The 19,070-nt window shown below is 30.9% G+C and overlaps 1 protein-coding gene across 2 annotated transcripts; it reads right to left on the bottom strand.

Annotated features, from left to right (window-relative positions):
• Window positions 1–719: 719 nt before the first annotated feature.
• On the bottom strand, window positions 720–14,131 carry LOC145186268 (TAR DNA-binding protein 43-like). 2 transcript variants are annotated; one of them, XM_090079619.1, is made up of 8 exons: window positions 14,047–14,131; window positions 13,532–13,835; window positions 13,120–13,298; window positions 12,814–12,954; window positions 11,800–11,994; window positions 11,172–11,475; window positions 1,115–1,730; window positions 720–942 (listed from the first exon to the last, which is right to left on the bottom strand). In XM_090079619.1, the coding sequence occupies exons 2-6, from the start codon at window positions 13,806–13,808 to the stop codon at window positions 11,173–11,175; spliced, it is 1,095 nt and encodes a 364-aa protein (XP_089935745.1). In that variant the 5' UTR covers window positions 13,809–13,835; window positions 14,047–14,131; the 3' UTR covers window positions 720–942; window positions 1,115–1,730; window position 11,172. The 2 variants fall into 2 exon arrangements, with proteins under 2 accessions (XP_089935745.1, XP_079918515.2); XM_080062389.2 differs by having other exon boundaries at window positions 1,115–1,232.
• Between the last annotated feature and the right edge of the window lie 4,939 nt (window positions 14,132–19,070).

Raw genomic sequence — 19,070 nt, 5'->3', positions numbered from 1 at the left:
ATCGTTTTCGTAAAAGAATATTTAAAAAATTATCAAATTTAAACTTTTGAAGCTTATGTAATACAGTTAGGCTTTTATGAAGCATTATTTGTGTTATAATACCAGTTAAAAATATTGTTAAAATACAATGTGTTTTTTTGTCGCTAGCCGCCATCCTTAAAATTATTATTTTACCGATAAACAAATTATTATTTTATCGGTAACTTAACACAATTGTATCATGACATTCTAAGGGTTTAATCCAAATTTTGGCTGAGTCCTTTATGAAGGTTTTTTTTACTGTCTGAGTTTTTGTCTGAACCTTACCGAACTAGGTTAAATATGCATTAATATATTTTTTTTGTCAGTTTTTTTGCTTGAACTTTAAAGCAACATTTATTTACTGAATGTTCTTTAAGTACAAGTTTCCCAAATTCCTTAATTTCATTACCGCTTTACATGGTTACAGCAAAAATAATAAAGAGCGCTGTAAAACTCTAATGCTGCAAAATATTAACGAGACTTTGCATGGGATTGCAGCTGTGTGATCAACCTGTCCTGTCTCATGAGTGATCATCTCAGCTGTTACATTAAGATCTGAGATGAAACTTTTTTTGTAAAAACTTCATGTTTCCTTTCATGTTTTCTCAAAGAGAATTCATTCACATTCAACAATGTTGTTGAAATTATGAATTTGTTCACATTGAGAAAGACTCACAAACAAATTAGAAACGATAAGATTTGCAACAAAAAGAAAACTTTTTTTTTCTTGTTCATCAAATTTCTAATCGTTTGACTTTGGTTTAAAATCAATTAACGTTTATTTAAATATATGAAACTTTGTAACGGCTTGCTTTTTGGCGATACTCCATCGGCACCTACTATTCTAGGCACCTATTTACTTCACCTGTTAACCAATCGCGACGTACGAAAAGTGTTGAACATATTTGCTGGCAATCAGAACTAAAAAAAAATGCAACTTAAAATTAACAAAGTTCCTTCGGATGTAACTTATCAATCTGTATCTTACATCTCTTAATCGTATCTTACATCTCTTTTCTTAAACAGTCACATAAGTTATCAGCTAAAACACTCTACCTGTATCTTACAAAAAAAGAAAAGAAAAGAAAAGTACCTTTTTTAATGTAACCGTTTGGTTAGAAGCGACTAACATGTGGTTACCAGCTGACATAATTAACAAACTGCAGTCCTCAAAGTTGATTATGGTAGCAGTCTTGTAAGTTATACTGTAACTATTACAAAAAATAATAACCTCATTTTATTTTCAGAACTAAATTTCGTTATTTCAACTGTAGAGAACAAAAATGTTTTTACGTTTTTATATAATTTTAATGTTCATCACTTACCAAAGTTGACCTGAAAGTAATTTCAGAAAATAAAATAAACGCACGCTTGCTGATTCAGCCTTAATTCTCGCTCAATCAAAAACATGTACAAACAAATACTTCCCTCAAAAGCAACTTGGTATATCAGCTGTCTCGATTATCATTATTACACACCAAGATTTCTTCAAAATTATTATTACTTTTTATAGAAACTACACCATTATGAACAACATCGTTGTACAAATATTTCTATTTTATATTTTCAACTCATTTAAATTCACTCGTTAAAGAAGTCATTGTAACTCTCTCACGTCCTTTTACATTACTCTTGACACGCTCGGAAAATCTTCATGGAACGTTGACATTCGCTCAAAACTACATTCTGGTCGAAACACTTCTCATTCTCTATTGATAAAAACAGATAAACTCAACACAAAAACTTATTTAAAACACTTATCTCTCAGTAACAATTTTTTTCCAGTTTATTATCTAGATATGTTAAGAGAGAGAAACATGGCATAGAAATACAACTGCATGCAACTGCATTATCATATTTTGAAATGCCAAAACAAAGTCAAGTCTCAGAAAAACCGACATCTGATTTACGACTGCAATTATTAGCTGCTGCTTTCTATAACTTTTATTACCAGACGAGAACGAAAGTAAATCTACGATAGGAAGGTGTATATATCTATACATCTATAAATGTATATGTGTGTAGACATACATACATACATACATACATACATACATACATACATACATACATACATACATACATACATACATACATACATACATACATACATACATACATACATACATACATACATGCACACATGTGTGTGTCTATATGTGTTTGTGTGTAGACACACACACACACACACACACACACACACACACACACACACACACACACACACACACACACACACACACACACACACACACACATACACACACACACACACACACACATATATACACACACACACATATACAGTACTGTGAATAAGTTTTAGCCCACTTACTAAAACTCATGTTTTTTTAACAGATTTTGAATAATAGCTTCCGATTTTTTTTTTCATATAAAATAATGTCTAACTTCAAACAATACTAAACACTATTTTAGCAAACAAAAGCAATATTTATCAAAATTTTACATAGATTTTTGTATTTAGATACCTAACGTGTTTATTTTTATTGTATGCTGATCTGAACCCAATTCGTATCAGCTCGTTTGTTTTTAGTTTGCTCTTGCATTTTTGTTTATTTATTGCTGTGAAGGCTTCATATTAGATGATAGTACAGTTTACAAAGATATTTCATAGATACTGTGTGTTTAATATTATTTTTTATTTTTTTAAGAGCGAAACTTCTAATTTACGTTGTTTTTTTTTTTTTTCTTTTGTATTATTATTTTTACTGTTATTTAAGTAATAAAATAGGTAAAATTCCACTACTGGAACGTATAAAAAATTATCATGCTTCATGAAGAAGGTTATTCTTAACGACAAATTGTCAAAAAAACAAAATTTTCAAGGACAGCAATTAGAGAAATTATAAAAAAATTTAAAAACACGGGATCTCTTGAGGATAAAATTCGAAATGGAAGACCTCCAAAGCTTACAAAACATGACATAAAGTATTTTAAAAATGTGTCTCTGCGAAATTGGAAAAAATACTCCAGTGAACTAGCCCAAAACATTCAGGCTGCGACTGGGAAAAATGTTTCCTCATCTTGCATTCGAAGACATTTACTAAAAGCTAGGTTAAGAGGGTGTGTTGCAGTTCGAAAGCCTTTACTACGTTGTGGCAATAAAGAAAAAAGACTTAAATATGCAAAACAGCATAATAATTAGACGAAAGGAATGTTAAACCGTGTACTATACACAGATGATTCAAAATTTGAATTGTTTGGTAGCAGAAGACGACAGTATGTAAGAAGAAGGGTAGGAGAGGCTTATCGCCCTGATTGTCTACATCCAACAATCAAGAATGAGGGAAGTTCTGTTTTAGTTTGGGGTTGTATTTCATCATCTGGAGTAAGCAAACTGACAGGAGAACAGTATAAAGAGATTTTAAAACATCATGTAATACCATCTGGAATGAGACTAATTAGTAATAATTTCATTCTACAGCAAGACAATCATCCCAAACATTGTTCCTGAGTGGCCAAAAAATATTTACAGGACATGTGTGAGGAGGGAGTTCTCGAAGTAATGAACTGGCCTCCTCAAAGTCCAGATTTGAACATTATTGAACATGTTTGGGATTATTTGGATAAAAAAAAGGCTGAATATAACCCCAAAAATATAGAAGAATGTTTTGGAATATTAAAAAGAGAGTGGGACAATATTCCACAAAATTTCATCAAAAATTTATATGAATCAATTCCCAGGAGATTCACTTCTGTGATCAACGCAAAAGGTGGACATACGAAGTATTAATTGTTCTTTCTTTTTGTACAGCTATTCACGAAAGTTTAAACGATTGCAGAATTTTCAAATCTAATCTTCGGTTTTTCTTGAATAAAAATCTAACGGAAATAGATATCAAAATAATTATTTTTCCAATTTGGTAAATAGGTTATTTGTTAATAGAATAAAAAAAAGTAGGTTTTGACTCATTACCGTTTACTCAGAAATTTCATTAAAAGGTAGGTGATACAAATTAAGAGGTTTCACAAAAGTTTAAACGATTTTATTTAGGATCAATTATTTGCTAATTAATTGATAAATCCGCTGCGAAATTTTTTCTCGCAGCGAATTTATCAATTAATTAGCAAATAATTGAGTAGTTTTTCAATCAAAAAATTCATCACGACATCATCAGGCAGCTTTTAATTCATTAAAAATCAACTTAAAATATTGTGAATTTCAAATTAATTTCAATTGCGTGCAAATGGGTCGAAAATCAGTTTCTAGTGACATCAAATGGCAAGTTATTGGTATGGCGCGGACAAAAAATCACACAAACGTTCAAATAGGCAAAATACTTAACATTTCTGAATATTGCGTTAGAAAAACCATCAAAACCTGGAAACTTACCAAGGATGTCTCCGACATGCCGAGTACTGGGAGACCATCCAAACTCAGCAACCGTGACAAAAATGGTATATTCAAAATGAGCAGAGAAAACCCCAGACTCAGCTACAAAAAGCTAGCACAAATCTTCAATGAGTCAAAAAATAATCCAAAAGTTAGCAGAGAGCTTGTGAGACGAACATTGTCGGACAAAGGTATTGGAACGTACATAGCTGCTAAAAAACCTATTCTTTCAATCAAGGATAAACGTAAACAACGAGTGTGGTCCAAAGAAAGGCTGGACTGGTCTGTAGAACAGTGGGCAAAAGTTACTTGGAGTGATGAAGCTAACTTTCAAGTTGTAAACCGCAAGGGAAGAATCTATGTCAAAAGATTTGCAACTGAGAAATATTCAGACAGGTTTTTGCAACATCGTCGACAAGGCGGTGGAGGTTTGGTTGGCATCTGGGGATGTTTTTCTCACAAAGGTATAGGCTTCTGTGAGCTATATGAAGGCCGAATTAATCAATACACCTACAAGAACACATTGGAAACGTGTTTAGTTCCATCAATCAGACACTTGTATGGCAGAAGCAAGCAATTCATCTTTCAACAAGATGGGGCTTCAGCTCATACAGAACACTCAATCAAAGAATATTTTTTGAAAAAAAAGTTCAATGTGATGCCCTGGTGCCCTAGATCACCAGATCTCAACCCAATCGAAAATACTTGGTCTTGGATCGACAATCAACTGACATACCATTAAATTCAATCAACTCAGCATTTAAAGCAACTTTTGAGTGAGTACTGGCTGAAGGTACCTTGCGTGATGTGCATGAAATTAGTTGAATCAATGCATAAACGAGTTTATCTTTGTTATAAAAACAAAGGAGGACACTTCAAATATTAATTTGGCTTTTTTTTTCATTTTTTGTTCGAATGATGCAATTCGTTTAAACTTTTGTGCTTCTTATTTTTCCTATAAGATTTTTTGTAATAGCTTTTTTCTAACTAAATATTAAAATTTTTATAACATGTTCATATTCATTTTAAAGCTAATTACTTTTTCTTTAATAAATAAAAAAAACTAAGTCAATATCATTTTACAGTTTTTCTTTATTAAACAAAAACCAAACATACTTGATAAAAATTCTGCAATCGTTTAAACTTTCGTTTAAACTTTCGTATCATATTTTATCAAATTATATTTTCGTATCATATTTTATCAAATATTTTTACAATAAAATCAAAAATAATTATAAACTTATTGGTGGGCTAAAACTTATTCACAGTACTGTATATATGTATAGACACACACACATATGTATACACACATAACATATCTACATATCTACATCTGTATATCTATTTATCTGTACTATCTATACATTTATACATCTACACATCTATATATCTGTACATCTGTATTACAGTGGTACACTTTATTTCTCATATGGACCTCTTCGGCTAATTTTTTTATTTCTAAATTTAATTAGAAGTGCCGCAATTCTGAACACTTAATATTGATGCGATTGTAGAAAAGAAAAATGTAAATTTTTGTTTCTTCAACAAGAAAACTGTTTTAAAACAAAAACCAAACAAATTATCCTGACTTAAAGAGGTTTCAGTTGTTCTGATCTTAATTCACATATTGTTATGCAATTCATTGATTTTTCAAGACTTTTTTCAACAGATGCATCAATGGCACCAGAAAGACTTTCCAATGCTGACAACCTGCAAGAGGTTTTGCTTTTGCTTTTGCTTTTTGTCTTTTGTTACATAAGAGTTAAAGGTCTGGAGATTAAAGCACCACCTCTCTCCGCAGCCATTAACACTTTCATTTGCCTAGGAGTTTCCCTGAACTGAATATAAATTGGATCCATTTGCCAAAAGTTGGGTGGCTTCAAGAGGAAAACCTGAGTCTTCTCTTTCCCGTTGTAGAAGGTTTAAAAGGCGAGATGTTCGAGTTGGAACGAAAGAATCCAGTGGGTTTTCTAAGTTGAATCTTTAACCTTCAATTCTCTTTGGTAATTTTTTCTTTTCGGCGCGTTTAAGATTCTTAACCATGACAGCTTTTGTATGAACATCAATGAGGTCAAAAAAAGCCAACTCTATGCCATAATTTTCCAGTAACAAGAGCAACAAACAAGCTGATATCAGTCAAAGCTTTTCTTTCAAGAGCTGTGAAATTCATTTGATTTTTCAAAAGAAGGATTTTGATGGAATAGATCCTGTTTGTTAACAGCATGGCGTGGTGCATGGCCTTCTTCTTTTGAACCAACCACCAAGAAAGACAAGGTACAGCTGTTGAAGCTCATCATAGTCTTGGTGTTAGTGATGGCTTTTTACAGCTTCTTTGTAGTATTCAACCACTTCATCGCAAAAAACAGTCATGGATCCAATCAAAAGAGTTTCATCAGCAGCAGCATATTTGCTTTGATCAAATGTTGTTCTTTTTGAAATCATTTGAATAAACCTACCAGGTCCAGTGGAAAGTTTGTTCAACAAAAGTGCAAGCTCTAGATTTCAAAACAGGGTTAGATACTGTTGTATCAAACACAAGCTGCATGTATTTTAACTTTGAGATGCCAACAGCTTAATGCAGGCACTAGATTGTTCATCACCTGGTCCCCTTACGATAATGGAATCCATAAGCAACTTTTCTTCTCCAGCTCCAAAAACTAAGATTGCAATTCTGTCTATCTTTACACTTGTCTGGACATTATTTGGTGGGACGTTTCCATCCCAGTACAACAGAAGTGGTACCTGGGTGAAACATGATTTTTGGTCCTTAACTGACTTGGACTTGTAACCATTCTAAAACGACAGGTAGTGCTGCAAGAGACTGGAAAGCTATCCAGAACATGTCCAAGAACATAAGAAAACTGTAGCAATAACAAAAGTAGCTTGTCTATCACTGATGTTAATGCAGTCAAGTGTTATGCTCAACTCTGAAGTCAGAATGCTATTCCTTGCGATTTTCAGACCTGAATGAGGTAATCTTGCGGAAACACTGAAATTTGATCAACAGATATAAACTCAGTTTCTGAAGCAGAAGAATTAGAAGAATGTCCTGATAGTAGAGCTCAAGTGACCACTTCTTAGTTTTTCCTGACATCTTCAGTATCCCTTTCTTTTTGTTTTAAATGTTTTTTTGCTTTTTTCATTTTTCAAGATTCCAGTTTGGCCAAATGCTTATCCATACCTCTTCCTAATTGTGCAGAACTTGAAATGCACCTGATCTTGCAACATCAAACAGTTTATGTAAATCATTTTTGAGATCATTTTTGAAATCATTTTTTTGTATCTCTCAAAATGTTTCATGTAATTTTTTTGAATGATTTGTAGACATTATGTAACTTCAGCAACATTTGGCAGCATATATGATTAGCATAGTCGGTATCCTAGCCTTTTCCCTATATGAAAAATGTATAATATGGTAATGTTGGTACTTGAGTTTAATGATTTTTATTCTTCCTCGTGGTAGTAGAAAAAATTTGCCAGCAATTATTGCTTGAAGCAAGTCTGGAGTATTCCAACTCTTAAATTGATTTTCCAATTAACCAAACACTGTCAGAACTTCTTGGTGTTGGAGTTTTAGCCATTTTCACCTATACAATTCAACAATTGTCTAGCAATTACCAAATCTATTTATGTGAAAGAAAACTTCTGTCTCATGCAGACATTTAAAAACTTACATAATGAAGGATTGAGCGAGCTTAGTTATACTACTACTATTAGTCAAAATTACAAAATGATAATTTGTAAGTTAATAATAACAAATTTCAGTTCATGATCAATCAATATATAAATACTTTACTTAATCTTAAAAATATAATTTACTTTAAAACATTTGAGGAATTCAAATTAGAGATTAGGCAAACTGCACATGAAATAATTGTTAATCACTAAATTGTAATTAACTAAGCAGATAAAGTTGAAATACAAATAATATACTTCTTTTTAAAACCTCATTTTATAGATTACTATATTCAATTTATTGTAAAATTAATAAACGTTATACTTCACACGAACTAAAACTACCATTACTTAGTACTTATTCTAGGATGTAAAGGTTAAGATATCTAAAACAAAACCACCAAATAACAAATGAAACAACTTCAAATATAAAAAAAAGCAATTAAAAAACTACCTAATATGTTTTTGTCTCAGCTAAAATTGTTCAACTTTGTGTCACCTCTAAATATTACTGAATCTTTTTTTTGGTTTAAGGGCTCCTCTCATAAATAGAAACAAGAGCAATTATGACACAAAATTGATTTTAGTAAAAAAAAACTCAGAAATTTTGGACCAGTATAATCTGTATATTTGTATATCTGTATATCTTAATCTAAATCTATATTTTTACATATAGACATGTTAGGGTTACCAATTTTTTTTAAACCAATGTCACTGTATCAAAAACCGATGAACCTTTGTTCAAAAGTGATGGGAGATTAATTTAGCTTTTGAAAAAGATCACTCCTGAACCAAAAAATGGATTTATGTCAAATGATTTCAAGATACAACATCTGTAAAAAAGAGAAACGTAGGCTTAAATTGTCTTAAAAACAAAATAAATGCATATTATGCTACAATTGTACAAAATACTCTACAATCTTAAATGCTATATTGCTAATCAATATTGTAAAACTTTACAAAAATTAGTGGTTTAGGTGGACCTTTCTATAAAAACTAAATCAAGTTACTATCTCTAATAACATTTGAACAAAAGCTCATTGATTTATGACACAGGAACAAAAAGGTTATAAAAAAAGTCATAACCATAATGTACAGGGGGATTCAGCTAAAGTTACACCAGCATAATAGGCTATTACAGGCATTGCATGTGCCAATTGTATTCATTTAATGATTAAAATGTCTGCCAAGGATAAAAAGATTATTTGCAGCTATATTTTCATTCTTCTTATACTCTTTCTTAGAATTCAGTGATGAATGGAAGAGACCGTTGAATTTGTTGCTTTGTTTCAGCAAGGAGGTCAACCCTCAACTGTCATACAGAAGCTGGGAACCACAGGAATCCAATGTAAAACTCTGTACAACACCTACCACAGGGATAGAATTCTTGTAGAACTGATTTATCAAAAGAAAGAATAGAGGAACTCTCATGCATCAGAAAGTAGAAAGGAGGCAATCAAACTGAAACAAAAGTTTATCACATTACTAGAGATAAACAAAATTTTCAACATTCAAATGGTGGAAGAGTAAGCTTTATGCCACAGGTGGTCCTCAAGAAAGACTCAGACGAGTTTCAGCATGGGAAACTCAATACATAGAATCTCATTTTTAGTGACAAGAAGATTTTCACAATTAAAAAAAATTCAATCCCAAAATGCAAGTAAGCTGTCACAACTAGGGCTATAGAAACAGACCATCTTTAGATTTCTCACTCACAGAAGCCAGCATCAGTGATGGTTTTAGAAGCCATATTTGGATGAAGAGACAGTAATCTGAAATTTATGGATCCAGATGTGAAAATTAGTCAAAATTACTAATTAGGAAGAAATTTTTATTAAAGTGGTCAAAAGCAATCTTTGGAGACAAACCATATTTCTTCTAGCAGGATAGTGCAACCAGCCACACTACAAGAAGCAAACAGACCGTCTGTAGGAACAATTTTCAGATCATTTGTAAGGAAAAATGGCTAGCTGCATCTCTAGACATTAATCCCTGCAATTTCTTTTTATGGGGCTGGTTGGTAGCTCAAGTTAGAAGAATGTCTTCAAAGGCTACTTTTGCCCACTTTATTACAAAGAATTTTTTTGCTGTTATTGTTGGTGAATTTTTACACTTGGATCCAACATTCTATATCAGAACAGTTTCTCATTTTAAAAATCTTCTCTTTCTTTTTGAGAATGTCCTTTTACTTTTTTTTTTTTATTCCCAAAACTCTCTTTTTAAAAATCTCCCAAAAATTCTTCTGAAAATCCTCCTATATAATCTCATAAAAATCCAATCTCACCAAAATCCTCCTATTCAATCTCATAAAAATCCTCCTATCCAATCTCACCAAAATCCTCCTATTCAATCTCATAAAAATCCTCCTATCCAATCTCACCAAAATCCTCCTATCCAATCTTATAAAAATCCTCCTATCCAATCTCATAAAAATCCTCCTATCTAATCTTACAAAAATCCTTCCAAAAATCTAGCTAGATTTTCTCGAACACTCACTGTGTGTTTATTGATTAGCTGAATTTAACTGAATAACCCTGTATATGTATAAGTAAATGTATATATCTACACACATATAATTGTATAATGCAAAGTTACTAAGCACTGCAAATTTCTGAAATATATAGTTTCATATGTAATAATAATTATAAGATAGACTTTGGGCCCAGTAAAAAGAAATGAAAAAAACAATGCTGATTTTATTTGCAAATAATTGTAATAAACATCTTGAGTTAAGTTGTTTGCTGAATACTCTATTGTCAATGCCATGCATAACAATGGAGGCCTAGTCCTCTAAGAACTTATCTTGATAATAATAGATTATTGCCAAGAAATTATTATTCTTAAAATCTACATGAAAGAAGAATTTACAGAAAGAGCAACCACTTTTGGAATCTCTTGCTCCAAGAACATAAAGCAGTTCACCATGCTACTATAGTCATTAGTTTGCCATATAGGGCAATACTTGAATATACAAATATGGTTCTTTCTGCAAATGCTGAGCTCATAAATATTGTGCAATAAAAACATACAAAATATATTTCCTTTGGATATTCATTTTACCTCAATCTGCCCCACAACAATGGTTTCTACAATTGAATTGTTATTAAACATTTCAAATTACCTTATTTTTCATTCTCAGGTGTCCAGAAATTTCGTGATGCTGCCTGCTGAAGAGCTGCATCTGGAAGGAATGTAACTCCCTCTTTAGGTTCAGCAGGTCGAGGTTTCCCATAACCATAATTTTCATTAGATACAAATCCATTAGACAATGATGATGAATAGCCTCTAGTATTGTTATACATGATTCGCCGCATATCTTCAAAGTCAAATGTTTGTCTGGAGCTGCGATTGCTATTTTCTCGACGACCAAGATCTCTACGAGTTTCTCCTTTTGGTTCAGCAATGGTGACATTCATCCTGTTACCCTTAATATTACATGTAGACTGAGTGTGTATATAATACATACATACATACATACATACATACATACATACATACATACATACATACATACATACATACATAGACATACATGTACATACATGTACATACATAGACACACACACACACACACACACACACACACACACACACACACACACACACACACACACACACACACACACACACACACACACACACACACACACAGAGTTAACTGGTATACACAAATATATACGTAGTGAGCTCTATATATACTAAATTTCAACTTGTTAAAATAATTAATAAAAACAAAAAAATTAACTAACTTTTAAGGAATGTGATTTGTGAAGGACATTTTGTGCATCATCTGCTTGAGCAAAGGTGATGAAACCAAAACCACGAAATGGGGTTGGTAGATAGACATCAGTGAGTTCTCCATAATCACTGAAATATTTGCGTAAATCATCTTCACTTGTATCAGCTGGTAAACGACCAATGAAAAGTTTTACACGCTTATTTTCCTGCAATTTAAGAGTTCAAATAAAGTATTTTGTTACCAAAAAAAATTTCAAAAAGAACATTTTCAAAAATATATCTTTATACTATTTTGCTTTGTATTATTTACTTTATGAAGTATTAGAACTTATTATTATTTTTATGATTGAAAGAACTTATTATTATTGATGATTATTTTTTTTTTTTTGGTTAAAAAGTTAAGAAAAAAAAGTGGGCTTAGTCCAAAAGAGCCATAACTAATATTTTTTCCTAAATAAGAATAATATTTTAAACATCTGATGTAAACTTCAATACAGCTACATAACATTATCAAATAACATAGCTACATAATATAAGGAAGCAGATGACATAATAAAATTAGTTTAACAACAAAATAATAAAAATGTATTAATCAAGTAAAAATTTTTATTTTAGTTTAGCTAGCAGTTGAAATTATTCCTATCTTGGCAACTCCCCTAATCTTTCATTTTGCTATAAGACCTAAATTATTGAAATGCTTCCACTAAGAACTGCATCAAATACAGGCTAGTATTGCCTAAGATTCATACACTATCTGTTTCTAGGAATAATTTGCCATAAAGTGAAATGTTTAAAAAAACATTTAGGTTAAAAAAAAAAAAAATTTTAAAAGAAGCAAAGTAACACCATATGTAACATGACAACAGAAACTAATACTGTGAACCTTAGTCTAATTTGGTTAAACAAGCACAAATCTTAGGCATGACAACATACCTTAACAACTTACCTTAATACTTTATAAAGTTGCTTTTAGTTTTTATTTAAAACAAAAAAGAGTATAAATTTGACTTAAAAACAAAACCAACTTTTTTTTTTGGTAGCCGAACTTCACATCTCCTTCCAAGAATACTATGATCAGCTTTCAGCACTTTTTGAGCAGCAGCCGCATTCTTGAAGCGAATAAATGCAAAGCCTCGAGATTCTTTTGTAAGAGGATCAATTTTAATCTGAAAAACAGATTTCTCTTATTAGACAAATACTAGTCAAAAGTAAGTACACAGCTTTGTTGTTTATATTTTTAACCTAATGCTATATAAATTTCTGTCATTCTAAAAAAGAATAGTAAGAGTTTAATCTTTTCATAGATAATGAAACTGATAAGGTTAGCTCACCTCATACATGGCCAACTCTCCAAATTTTAAAAAATAATCTTTTAAATCTTGATTTGTAGCTTTATAAGGGAGACCCAAAACAATAAGATCTGATAGAAAATCATTCTCAGTGCCTGTCTTTACTAACTTCGCTTCAGGTTCTCGATTTGGGGACTCATCTAACTTTCGCTTTACTGAGTCTTAATTAAATAATAAATAAATTGCTGTAATAAATTTTTTAATGATAATAATATATATGGAAAACTTAGTGAAAGAAAATTTTTTTTAGTTTGATATTTGATTAAGAACAACTTTTCTTTCAATTTATGTGTGTATAACATTTTATTTATTATAAGTTTATTTTTTTACACTTTATATATTAGTTATAATAACTTTAAATTTTGGATATAATTTTTAATTGTTTGATAGATACCTGTTTTTTGAACTGTAGTACAAAAAACATTTTCACCCCAGCCTTCAAATGGAGGGTCAAGAATATTACCAGATATTCTAACCCCTCTCCATGCACCACTTAATCCTTTATACTTTAAACCTATGGCATTTGGAAACTGCGCTTGTATTGTTGATAACATAATTGTACCATCTTTTTCAGTCGGGATCTCAATAACATCATTAATATGATCATCATCGGCAACCTTTACATAACATGGATAAACTTCAGTTTGAGTAACTTCAGCTTCAGACTCCATTTATTTTTATTTTTGTTTTATCTGGCACTAAAAATGAAAATTTGTATTCCGAAATTATAACATTTTCTTAAAAATTTCATAACCATAAATATATATCGTTGTAAATTTTGCACATCAATTAGCAAACTGATTGATAAATGTCCAGCCAAAAATATACATAAAAAAAACAATAATAGTAATAATAAAAAATTACTGATAGTATTTTACAAATTAGTATTTACTTAAAAAGCATACTTACAGAACACGGCAGACATTTAAAAGTAAACATTTAAATCAAAAAAAAGTTTTTAAAGACTTTGTACAGTGGAAAACTTTTTGTTTACAGCAAACAATTCTTAACTTTACTTATTATAGGTAGACTGCTGTAAAATAATTTAATCCATAGAATATAATTAATTCAGAAGTTCCTAGTCCTAGGTTACTATGTAAATTTAATTAACAATGTAAAAAATTGTAAGTTGTTTTATTTAATTATCGAAGTATATTAAAAAATAACTTCATGAAAATATTCACCGATAAACCCCCTATGCACCCCCCCCTTATATACGTGAACATATCACGTGAGTGATGTGTAAAATAAAAAATAAAAATACTATTCATTTTGGGAGAAAACTTCCTTTAAACTATTAAATATTATGTTTAAGAAAAATATTAGTTGTAGATTCTTGTAGTTTTTTTTATTATAATTTCGTGGTGAGCAAGTAAATAGGGCTTCCTGACCTCAGGCTGGAATTGTATAAGCATAACATATGTATCGGTATCTTTAAAGTCGTTATCAAGGGAGTAATGTCGATACCATTAATATCGATTCGATACCACACGATACCGATGATGAAAAGAATCTTGTGATATCAAATGGTCGCATAGTCTCGTTTATTATCGATAAAAAAAAAAAAAAAAAAAAATGATGATGATGATGAAAAAATGATTAAAAAAAAAAAAAAAATGATATGAAAGATATGTAAGATAGCTTTTTGGAGATTTTGTTAATTTTTTTTACCAATTAGAAGACTTCGGGTATCTTCTATTGGTTGTTTTTTCATTTGTTGTACTTTTGTTGTTATTTGAGCAGTTTCTTCTAAAGTTGACCCTGATAAGTCTGCTTTAAGTTCCATATCGCTTTCATTTTCACTTTCTTGTTCCATAGGTTGATGATAAAAATATCCAAAAGCTTATTGAAAACCACCCCACAACCAAAAAACCCCTAAGAACTCTTCATCAAGGTAAGGCAACAGTCTTTGTATTAGAATCTCTTCTTTAAATCTGATAAAAAGTCCTTCAAGATATTTTCCACTGATTGGTTGTTTTCTTGAGTAAGATGATTGATTTTTTCTTTCTCAATAAAGTTGATGAGTGCGGTCACTTCCCACAGTGAGATGTCAATTTAAATCTATGTGTCTAACAACAAAAGACTGATGATTCTATAACTGATTTATGCACTGAAATGATAGCTTCAGAGAGTAGAAAATGTTCATCTGTAGGTACGGTGTTCTTCTAATCTCATCACCTTCTTTATCATGTAAGTAGATGAGTGAAACCTTCAGTAGAAGCACGACATGTCATAATGGCTGTTCCGTCTCGTGGTTACTGTGGAGGGTATTTTGAGATAATTTACACCTAACGATGAACTCGCATCTTTTAACGTAGCACTGAAGGCTGTTGATTTATGAAGCCTGGTGGTGAGCGATCTGGCATTGTGAAAAGTTCTTTCAGTTCCTGGGTAATCTTAACTGTCCTTTGTAGTGCAGTTTTGAGTATATGATCACTGCGTGCGACAGATCATTCTTCTTTAGTCATGAAAAGAAGATACCAGACGAGAATTACGATACCACAAGACTATTAAAATAACGATACCAGATGAGATATCAAATTACGTAAGCTATAGCACATGATAAATGAAATTGAATTTGCGATACTATATGAGAAATTAATTTACTGAGACGCTATCATACAATTAACTAAAAGATAAATTGAAATTGCGATACTATATTAAACATTAAATGACAAGTATGATTTCATGCCACAAAATCCTTGAGAATTTCAATTATACTATATGAGTCCATTACTTAACTCTCAGTTGTTATATAAGTTTACTATTTCACAATTACTAATTGTTGAACAAAAATAAAATATAAGTTCTCGTAAAAAACCGAACTACAATACCAAATGATACCATCGGTACTGAAACAACACCTATATAATCGATACCTTCAATACCAGAATTGCGTGATCTCGATATTGATACTTTAAAATATCGTATCGTATTACCTGAAGATGACCGAGTTTCGATATCGATTATCTAGTGTCTGATTTGAACTCCAAGCTGAAGTTGTGAACTCAGATATACGTATACTTTTTGTTTATTTTGTTTAATATATATAACTACATCATTCTCACTAATAAATATATACATTATTATGATTACAGTGTTAGTTTTTGAGATAGGCCGGGTAACACTAAACTAAATTTGTAATGGTCACTCAAGGTTAAATAGTCTTGATGTAGTATTAATCATCGCTTTTTGTTAAAGCCTGGGAAAAAAACGAAAGCCAGAGAACTTTCCTTAAAATGATCTGTGTAATCTTATTGTTTGCTCTTCTTCATATTATAAGAAACTCGCACAGTAAAATTCCCTCAATAGGTTATACTATATAATTGTTTGATAATCATATTATATGTAGTTATCAAATAATTCAGAAAAAAATTAATGTCACCAAGTGACTACTGGAGAGATCAATAGAGCTTTTCATTTTTTATAGACATTTTAAAATTAAATGGTTTATTTAAGCCAATTTCCATTTAGGAGAATTTTTCCAAAATTATTTCGAATAAAGTTATTTGTAACTTTTATTGCTATCTCTGGAAGGCTTCTATAAGTGGAAATTATCCTTAAGTAAAAAAATCCATGTGGAGGGGGGAAATTAAGAAGATCTGCACATGAAGGTAGAGGGAATCAAATATGCGACTTGTGAATATGCTGCTTAAGCTATACTGTATTTTTTTTGCTCTTTTTTGTAACTTTCTTTCGGGGGCTTATAATTAAAGTCAGCATTGGATGTGATTCAGAAGAACAAAAAAAAAAAAATTGAGTTCTTGATTAGAAATAGCTGTCACTTTTAAAGAAGGCCGACAGGATCAACTTACAGCAATTGTGTCTTCTGTTAAGCGAGCTCCAGATATAATATGAATAAAAAGCCTATTTTAAAATGTGATTTGATAGTTGTTGTTTTTTTATATACACTTTACCTATATTTTTTTTGTTATGTACTTTTTTTTACATACCTTTTACCTATAGTTCTATACTTTAACAACAACTCTTTAATAATGATTTTTTAGAAATATTGATCAATTCTCAAATTTTTTAGAAATATTGATCAACTCTCTCTTGTTCTGTTCAAACCATGTTATTACATAAATACTGCTAGAACTAGAACTCGACAGTAACTAGGTTTTAATACTGTTTGTTGATTAGGAAATATTCATGACGACAATTGTTATGAACATTGATTGTTATGACTGCAACTTCTATTTGTGGTTGAAATGTATAAATTTTACAATTTAAATCATTATAAAACATAATAATAAAGAATGTCATCATTTAAAAAAAAAAATCATAGGGCCCTAGGTGCAGTATAATATGATTAGCTGAGACGTGTAGCGCCGAGCTACATAGCTTGACGAAAATAAACATTTTGTAACTGGTTATTGGTCATTTAGCCATTGTAAATAATTCACTTTTTGACGTTGTATCTTCAAGCTTGTTTGAAGAAGCGCAATTTTTAATAGGGATGTAACAGTAGTGCTATAACTGAAGCAAAAGCGGAAGCAGGTACATGCCATAATTTTTTTTGTCTACACTTGGCTCCACTGAAAACGCCTATGGTGCCAATAAAAATATTTCCTAAAAATTCATCTTTATACCTCATGGCCGTAGACAAGTAGGGGCTTGAGGCCCCCCCCCCCCCCTACTTTTACGATTTGTTGCGCCTCTAATAATATTTTTATAAGCAATTTGAAAACATTTATATAATCTTCGTTATTTAAATATCTATAAGTAATTTTTTAAATTGAGAAACAACTATAAAAAAATATTTTGCAATTAAATGAATAATAAAAATAAAAATACCGCAAATATGTAAACTTTAGTAAATAACTGTAAATTTTACATTTCGAATAAAAAAAAAGAACTCGTTGTATAGAACTTGTTAGAACGTGGTTTTGAACTTGCTACAACTAATAAAAAGTTGTTTTGTTCATGTAAGGCGTTTTTTTTTTAATAAATTTGCATTTTCCTTTTTTTTTATTTAGAGTTTTAAGTTTCATGAATTTAATAATCAAATTTAAATATTATTTGATGGTATTTATCATCTAATAATTACAGTTTGCAAATTAGATATAAATAAGTTTGTGATAATTACAATAACATTATGTAACAATCTGCTACATGATTTACTTTAGTGGTATGTCTTTAAAACGAAAATTGTCAGATGCGGAAGGGAAGCGTCGTAAATGAAGGAAATGTTGGAAAGGGCAGATACCAACCGCCAGCAACAAACGCCAATAGCGAGAGAGCTTTCAGCACACTAAGAAGAATCGAAACTTGGTTAAGAAGTACCATGAACCAAGCACGGTTAAACTGGTGTATGCTGTTAAATATACACACACAAAAGACTGATGAACTTAACATGATAGATATAGCCAATGATTTTTGTAGCCGAAGTGAAGGTAGAAAAACTGTATTTGGACAATTTTGAAAAAAAATATAGAAACTGCTGTAATGTTTTATAAAATTCTTATACTTTATAAAACTTGAAGTTTCTGATCTACATTTTAATTTCCGAATCGCGTACGCATTCGTAAATTCGTAAATTTTTAGGCCGAATTTTACTTCATATTATTAAAAATATTTTTAGGTAATAAGTTACTTCAAAAACCTTCAAGATATCACATTTAAAAAAAGTTAGTGTAATACATACAGTATAGGCATTACTACAGAGTTCCGAAGAGTTTTATTGTTAAGAGACATGTTATTTGCGCCCCTACTCTTTCTAGCTCCCCCCCCCCCCCAGATTAAATAAGTCGTCTACGGCCATGTACCTATTTCAGAAACTTTTGCTTTTTAAAAATTTATCTTTTGAAAAAAAAAGGGGATTTGCATGCCGCCCTCCTCCGCTATATAATTAATAGGAGTATTGTCAATATGAGTCTAATTATTTTGTATATTAATACATTTGAAAAAATCAATCAACTATTGAAATAGCT

This window comes from Hydra viridissima, unplaced genomic scaffold (assembly GCF_058129835.1).
Source record: "Hydra viridissima isolate aposymbiotic clone 2 unplaced genomic scaffold, HvirCarnegie_v1 scaffold_2, whole genome shotgun sequence".
NCBI lineage: Eukaryota > Metazoa > Cnidaria > Hydrozoa > Anthoathecata > Hydridae > Hydra > Hydra viridissima.
This window is presented reverse-complemented; position numbering and strand designations above follow the sequence as displayed.

Bases quoted from the DNA above. Each gene is read 5' to 3' on its own strand.
- LOC145186268 (XM_090079619.1), bottom strand. From the start codon at position 13,808: ATGGAGTCTGAAGCTGAAGTTACTCAAACTGAAGTTTATCCATGTTAT. The intron at 13,299-13,531 runs GTATCTATCAAA...TATTTAATTAAG, and splicing joins TACTACAGTTCAAAAAACAG to ACTCAGTAAAGCGAAAGTTA. The intron at 11,476-11,799 runs GTTAGTTAATTT...TGTAATATTAAG, and splicing joins ACAAATCACATTCCTTAAAA to GGTAACAGGATGAATGTCAC.